This window comes from Balaenoptera physalus (genome assembly GCF_965194825.1).
Source record: "Balaenoptera physalus genome assembly, chromosome: 2".
NCBI lineage: Eukaryota > Metazoa > Chordata > Mammalia > Artiodactyla > Balaenopteridae > Balaenoptera > Balaenoptera physalus.
The window spans coordinates 60748350-60756783 of NC_138883.1; the positions used below are offsets into that span (position 1 = coordinate 60748350).

Genomic DNA, 8434 nt, shown 5'->3' on the forward strand with positions numbered 1-8434 from the left:
GTTCTCAAACAGGCCATGATCTCATTTATATATGACCTAGAAGCTTGAAGAAGTTATGAATCAATATAGTGGTAAGGAAACCTAACATAACAGTTAAGATCTGTGGCCATTATTTTTCATTTAGGCCTAGAAATACATTTCCTTTCCTGAATGAACCAATAAGGCCATTTCAAAGAGAAAGAAATGGAAACGAAAAACAAACGTGTAAGGCGAGCATTGACCTCAGAAGCAGGCTCTCCCTTTTAAGATACCGGAAAGGAACTGTAAATTCTTTGACCAGCAATTAGCACGCCTGGATCTCCTTCGACAGCACAGAGGAGCAGAGCCAGGAAGAAACTGGTGGTTACGTCGTGCTGCCTCTGGTGGCAAAGGGAGATGCTTCTACTTCTCACAAGGTTTTTTTTCCCCCTCACAGTCGCGGATCTGGCGAAGGCTGGAGCCTTCTACACATTGCTGTGAGGCCAACTCCACCACCGCTCCGGACGAAGCACAATGGGCGGGCGTGGGCGCTCAGCAAGTTCCTCTTCTCCAGCCCTTCCTGCCAGTGTTCACCAAAGTGCTTTGGGATCTGAGGTTGTGAAACTCCCTGAGCAGGGAAAACGATACACTTCTTCCCAGTGGCGATTTTTCTTTCTTTTTCTCCCTCCCTAAACAGGGTGTTTGACCTTCTGGGCGACTGCGTTCCCTGTGCCCTGGCGCCAGCTGTGTTCCTGACGGCAGGGCTGCACGGGGCCTGGCAGAGCTCCGGACACATTTCCTGTTGAGGCCTAAGGGAGGGAAGCTGTTTGCTGCCAGGACCCTGACGGGAATTCTTGGAGATTGAGGGGACGGGCGCGGGGGAGTGGGGGACGGGTGGGGGGGGGGCGGGGAGCCAGCTGTGGGGGGCGGTGACCGCGCTCCTGGGACAGCTCCACGCCCTCGGGCGGGTCAGATCCGAGCTGGGAGCAGCCGTGGGCGCTGGGCCTCCAAGATGAGGCCGGCGCTCGCCCTGTGCCTCCTCTGGCAGGCTTTCTGGCCGCGGCCCGGCAGTGCAGAGCACCCCACCGCCGACCGCGCGGGCTGCTCGGCCTCGGGGGCCTGCTACAGCCTGCACCACGCTACCTTCAAGCGGCAGGAGGCCGAGGAGGCCTGCAGCCTGCGCGGCGGGGCGCTCAGCACGGTGCGCGGGGACGCCGAGCTCCGCGCGGTGGTCGCGCTTCTGCGGGCGGGCCCGGGGCCCGGAGGGGGCTCCAAAGACCTTCTCTTCTGGGTGGCGCTGGAGCGCAGGCGATCCAACTGCACCCTGGAGAATGAGCCGTTGCGGGGTTTCTCCTGGTTGTCCCCCGACGTCGGCGGGTCCGAAAGCGACACGCTGCAGTGGGTGGAGGAGCCCCAGCGCTCCTGCACCGCTCGGAGCTGCGCGGGACTCCAGGCCACCCGGGGAATCGAGCCCGCAGGCTGGAAGGAGATGCGATGCCACCAGCGCGCCAACGGCTATCTGTGCAAGTACCAGTTCGAGGGCTTGTGCCCCGCACCGCGCCCAGGGGCCGCTTCTGATTTGAGCTACCGCGCGCCTTTCCAGCTGTACAGCGCGGCGCTGGACTTCAGTCCCCCCGGGACCGAGGTGAGTGCGCTCTGCCCCGGGCAGCTCTCCATCACGGCCACCTGCACCTCGGACGAGGTCGGCGCGCGCTGGGACGGGATACCCTCCGGGGCTGTGCTCTGTCCGTGTCCCGGAAGGTACCTCCGTGCTGGCAAATGCGCGGAGCTCCCTGACTGCCTAGACGACTTGGGAGGCTTTGCTTGCGAGTGTGCGGCGGGCTTCGTGCTAGGGAAAGACGGACGCTCTTGTGTAACCAATGGGGAAGGACAGCCGGCCCCTGGGGGGACCAAGGTGCCCACCTGGCACCCGCCAGCCCCTACAGCCAGCCCCGTGCCGAAGGGAACGTGGTCACCCAGTGTCCGGGAGAAGCCAGGAGAGATACCCCATGGCCCTGGACAAGGCAGTTCAGCAACATCTATTCCCGAGATTCCTCGGTGGGGAGCACAGGGCACGACGATATCTACTCTTCAAATGTCCCCTCAAACAGAGGCAAAGGCCGACATCAACTCTTCAGGAAGCGTGATTCCCAAGTTTAATTCCACGTCTTCCTCTGACAATGCCCAGGCTTTCGATTCTTCCACCGTGGTCTTCATACTTGTGAGCATAGCGGTAGTAGTGTTGGTGATATTGACCGTGACAGTGCTGGGGCTTTTCAAACTCTGCTTCCACAAGAGCCCTTCCCCTCGGCCAAGAAAGGGGCCTTTGGCTTCCCCGGGCGCGGAGAGTGATGCTGAGGCCGCTGCTCTGAGCTCCAGTTCTACGCATTGCACAGACAATGGGGTGAAGGTCGGGGACTGTGGTCTGCGGGACAGAGTAGAGGGAGCCTCGTTGACGGGGTCCGCTCTTGGCTCTGGTGACACATAGGGAAACGGGACAGCGAGCACTTCTTGTGAGCAGTTTTTCACTTTCAGTGAAAAGGGAAAAGGGAAAAAGAGGAACTTACCTGTGGGACTGACAATTCCTAAAGAAATTCCCCTTCCCCTAAATTCCCTCTACTCCACTGAGGAGCCACATCTGAACTGGACACGCCTTCCCTGAAGATGGAGGAAGTGGAAGTGCCTAAGGGTGGTAGTGCGGGGCCTGGATCCTACTGGGGAGAGGTATTTTCTTCTGTTTATTCTGGGGAATTTGGAGAGGTGATTGAACTTTTCAGGACATTGGAAGCAAATAGAGAATTTTTTTTTAATTTTATTTTTTACCAAATGGAAAGGAAAACTTCTGTCTGCATTGTTCAGGCTGGGAGTATATTGGTTTGAAATTCCCAGGCAAAAAAATAAAGGATTGTTGGTAACCCAGACTCAAATATCATTGGTTTCCTGGAGGAGTAATTATTCAGGAAGAACTGCCGAGGGGCATGTTGGGAATAGGAACAAGAGCACCTCCTGCCTTTAGGTGGAGCGGGAAAGTCCTTGGAATGAGGAGTAGATCTTTAAGAACTTTTTCCTTGGTTCTTTTATACTTTACTTTCAAAGTCATTGTTACTTGTGTGCCCTGCTATAAATCCAGACTGTAGTGTTGCCAAAGTTGCTGGCTCTAGAAGCAAATTATAGTTGACCACCAATTCAAGTGTTCACTGTGTGTCCTTGCTTAAGGAAGCAAATGATTTGTGTTTTCCTCTTGCAGGGTTTCTGCTCTCCAGTGTAATGACCTCCCCAACCATATAGCCCTCTCCTAAGCATCAGCTTGCTGATCCTCACTTCCAATTATGGCGATGTTAATCTTCAATTAAAACATTAATGCTAAGTACTGATTTGAAATCTTCTGGGTACATTAAAGCAAAAGTAAGCTGGATTTCCTCCAGAGTTGCTAGGTTCTTGTGCACTGTTTAACCCATGGAAAAATTTGAATTCCAAATGATTTCCTTCCCCCCGCCCCAACCCTTAATGAAAGTGTGTGCAGTGACCATACCTGCCCATCCTGGAATAATTACCAGTTCACAAGATTCTACATGGGCAAAGGCATTAGGTAAACAGCTTTCCATAGGAATTAATAGTGTAAGAAATAAGTGGGAAATACAAATATCTATCATCCCGTTATGACTTGGGGTATTAGAAAGTTATCTAAATGGAGCATTCTTCTAAAAAACAAGACATAATAATAATCACTATCTAGTGGGACTGAGACCCCCGAGAAAATATCCCACTTCTATTAATATGCTAACACTTTAAAACTAAATGCTTGGGGGTTGGTGCATAGATAGAGATAGAGAAACAAGCTGAGTAACCGGGAAGATTGGAAACAGGAAGAAGTTTACACTATGATTTTCATAAAATCATTTTGATGTTCTTGAGTATATAATGTATTATATATATATAAATAATATAAGGTATTGTAACATTAAAGGAATAAAGTAACAGGTGATTTGCTTCATATACTAAATATATGTCTAAATAGTTAAATTTAAATAAAATCACAAGTGAATTAGAATTAACAACCTTCAAAGGAATTTTACGTAAAGTCATGTCACAAACAAAACTAAAATCAGGTAAGTAAATGGCTTACCCAGTGTCCCCAGCTTGTTAGAGGGTGTCTCAGTCCACCTCAGTTATGGTGTTAATCTTTGCTGTTTACCACATGACCTCTCCATAGAGAAGGTAACTATTTGAATAGAATATATGGTACTTTCTTTTGTAAGTTGAAAAATAGCCTATCTGTAACTGAACTGAACTGTAAATTATCTACATCTAGAATTATCTAGAAGTATTTATATCTATCTCTGTGTATGTGTGTACACACACTTTGGCTTAAGGTAGGGTGCCCTTGTATCATTGTTACAATACAATAGAGCAGGGGTCCCCAACCCCTGGGCCATGGACCCTACCAGTCCATGGCCTGTTAGGAACTGGGCCACACAGCAGGAGGTGAGTGGCAGGCAAGCAAGCAAAGCTTCATCTGTATTTACAGCCGCTCCCCATTGCTGGCATTACTGCCTGAGCTCCTCCTCCTGTCAGATCAGCGGCAGCATTAGATTCTCATAGGAGCTCGAACCCTACTGTGAACTGCGCATGCGAGGGATCTAGGTTGTGCGCTCCTTATGAGAATCTAATGCCTGATGATCTGAGGTGGAGCTGAGGCGGTGATGCTAGCACTGGGGAGCGGCAGCAGATACAGATTATCATTAGCAGAGAGGTTTGACTGCACAGAGACCATAATAAATCAGTTGCTTGCAGACTCATATCAAAACCCTATGAGTGAGTGGCAAGTGAGAACAAGCTCAGGGCTCACACTGATTCTGCATTATGGTGAGTTGTATAATTATTTCATTGTATATTACAATGTAATAATAATAGAAATAAAGTGCACAATAAATGTAATGGGCTTGAATCATCCTGAAACCCATCTCCCCACCCCGGGTCCATGGAAAAATTGTCTTCCACAAAACCAGTCACTGGTGCCAAAAAGGTTGGGGACGGCTGCAATAGAGCATGCACCATTAACTTATTGTGCAACATGCCACTGATGGCGTTACAAATCTTGGGGTCCAAATGCCCTAGTGAAGAACAAGTAGGTGTCAGCTCAATTACTTAACTACTCTTCCCTGTTATTTCCCCATGTAAGTAGATCAGAAAAGAATTACAGAAAACTATATGTTTTCACATCTGACTTCCTGACAGATAGCAATTGCAGACCAAGCTCTGTATAATTTCCTTTGATTTCTGGCTGTGACGTTTTTCATAAAATTTTGAATCCATGGCAGAGTCAGGCCAGCCAAGCATGATCTCTTAAGAGCTATCAGGTCAGTGTTCTTCCTCTGAATACTTCTCTACTATCGCTTCTTCATTATTTCTCCAACCTCTTTGAGGTTTATCCCTTTCTTACTTAAAGCCCTTTGCCCCTGCACTCATCTCATAGCTGCCTGTTCAGTCATTTCCTTAAAAGGAAAACTTGGAACCTAAGTTACAGTCTTTCTCTCTAGCCTAAGTCCTGCTCTCATCTTACACAATCTCCAGGTCCTCCTGTATGACTCTTCCAATGCCTGTGCATTGCCATTCCTTGACTTCCTCACTTCTAATGAGCTCCACTGTATTTCAGCCTCCACTCCAACAGCCACACCTTAGCCTTTGAGATGTTTCTGAAACTGCTCTACATCTGAAATCACAAATTTAGACATTTGTGTCTGTGCACGCACTTGTTAAGAGATCTACTAAATCAGTCTTTAGAGATTGGGCTTTGAAATCTCTCTCTATAGATATGTTTTAACTTCAACCAGGTAATTCTGATATTAAATAAAGTTTACAAACCACTCTATGCAATTGTATGTATATACCTCAATACAAAAGTTTAATATTCTCTTCTCTCCACTCCCACTATCTGGCAGTGTCTGGAGCATAGTGGGTGCTTAATCAATGAGCAGAAGTACAGTTTTTTTATTTCAGCAAGTCTCAAAGGGATATTGAAGTGTCCTGTTGTAGCCATGTCCTTTTGACAATTTTGCTATAGTCTTGTTCTTCCACTTCTATGACACTTTTGCTTAAGCTTGTCCAGAATAGGATGAAGAAGAACAACTGTAAAGCTATGAAAAATGGTGAGGGGAGAGGTGATAAGAGCATGTCCCTCATTTAAAAGCATATTGTAGTGGTTAAGCCCCTAGTGGTGGGAGAAATTCTGAGCTATTAACAGAAATTTTCTCTTTACTACCTATTTCCCTAGAGGACCGCTTCTAGGACCCCCCTTTTATTGAGTCAATGATATTTATATCACTAAAAGAGGCTGTTAGTTTAGGAGCAAAAAGTGAAATTATTGCTTTTGAATTTCAAAATAGGTTTTTGACATCCATATCAGAGAGAAAATCTTGAAAGCCAAGGCATATTTTTCTGTTTCTGTTTTTTTATTTGTTTGTCTTCATAAAATAAAATGCAGATACAGAGAGTTACACAAAACAAACATATAGCTCGGTGAATTATTATAAGGGGAACACCCTTGTAACCATCAGACCCCCAGGGTCAAGAACAGAACTTTGCCAGCCACCCCAGGAGCCTGTCCCTGTGTCCCATCCCAATCACGGCCCCTTCCTCAATTCAAAAGTAGCCTCTATTTTGATATTTGTAGAAATCATTTTCTTACATTTGTATGGTTGTATTATGCAAGTGTGCATCCTTTGACATTGTATTTTAATCTTGCACAATTTATCTTTTCTTTTCATTTTAATGTTTTTAATTTAAAGTTTTCCATTCTGAAATCATTTCAGACTTACAAAATTGTTACAAAAATAGAACAATTCCTAAATACCCTTTACCACGATTCCACAAATGTTAACGTCTTACATAGCTACCATGCTATTATCAAAATCAGGAAATTACCATTGATATAATGCTATTACATATATATATAAAACCTACATATATATGATAAATGTCTTGAAAATCACTTCATATCATTAGTTCATATAGATCTTCCTTACTCCTTGTTACAGCTGCATGGTATTCCATTGGGGGGATGTACCATGTTGTATGCACATCCTATGTATTTTTTAAAAATTTTTATTGGAATATAATTGATTTACAACACTGTGTTATTTTCAGATGTACAGCAAAATGAATCAGTTATACATATACATATATCCATTCTTTTTAAGACTCTTTTCCAATATGGATTATTACAGAGTATTGAGTACCATTCCCTGTGCTATATAATAGGTCCTCATTAGTTATCTATTTTATATATAGTAGTGTGTATATGTCAATCCCAATCTCCTAATTTATCCCTCCCCCCCTTCCCCCTGGTAAACATAAGTTTGTTTTCTACATCTGTAACTCTGTTTCTGTCAGAGTATCATACTAAGTGAAGTAAGTCAGACAGAGAAAGACAAATACCATATGATATCACTTATATGTGGAATGCTATGTATTTTTTAACTTTATATTTTGAAGTATCTTTTGATCTATAGATATGCTCCCCTTCCATCCCATTCCTTCTTATAATTTTCATATTGAATAATTTGGGGTGTTTGACCTATAAAGATTACCACAGTCTACTGATTTCATACTCATGATGCAGTTTGACATTTTCCTCTGTCTCCTGTATTTCCTGAAAATTGGTACTTAGATTCAGAGGCTTGAACAGACTTATTTATCATACCTTTGACAAGACTATAGGTTGCAGTATGTTTTTTTAACGAGAGCACATAATGACTGTTTTATACTATTAGCAGCCATTGATGCTTAAAGCTTAGGTACATTAATTCATTGGGATTAAAAAGTGGTGCTATTTTTTTTCTTGAATTACCTGGGCAATTTTATAAGGAGACACTTTCCTTCATTTACTAGTTGGTTATCAAATTATACACTTCATATGTAAGAAAGGCAGGATAAATACTTATTTCTTATATTTATCAATTTTTAGATAATTAATTTTCCCTATAATCCTCAAAAGATTATCAATTATATTTTTTACTATTAATATACATTTACAGGATTAGACATATTTGATGGGTTCCAATCAATTGCCATTCATATCTTTATTGAAGCTTAAAGTATCCTATCTTTGGCCAGTGAGAGCCTCCTAAGTTGACTCCTGAGTCCTTTTGACATGATTCTAGTGTCCTTTGATGATTTCCTTGCCATCTGGTATTACAAGACTTGCCAGGCTCATTATGTATCTTTCCTGCCTCAGATCTGGAATTAGCCATTTCTCCAGGGATTCCTGGTTTCTCTTAATGGAAGATGATATTTCAAGACTGCAATCTGGGCTCTAAGGATTCCACTGCTATAGAATTGATCATTGTTTCTAGGCCTTCTCAGAGGAAAGATCTAGAAAGTATAATGATTCCTGAAATAAGATAGAATTCTACCAGCAAAAGACAGAAAAAATATGTAGAAGTGAAACAGAGGTATACAGGTAAGTGTCCCTAAG

The 8434-nt window shown here is 44.2% G+C and overlaps 1 protein-coding gene across 1 annotated transcript; it reads left to right on the plus strand.

Moving 5' to 3' along the window:
* Positions 1 to 888: 888 nt before the first annotated feature.
* On the plus strand, positions 889 to 2873 carry CLEC14A (C-type lectin domain containing 14A). Its single transcript, XM_082450858.1, has one exon. The coding sequence runs from the start codon at positions 971 to 973 to the stop codon at positions 2444 to 2446; it is 1476 nt and encodes a 491-aa protein (XP_082306984.1). The 5' UTR covers positions 889 to 970; the 3' UTR covers positions 2447 to 2873.
* Positions 2874 to 8434: the final 5561 nt, after the last annotated feature.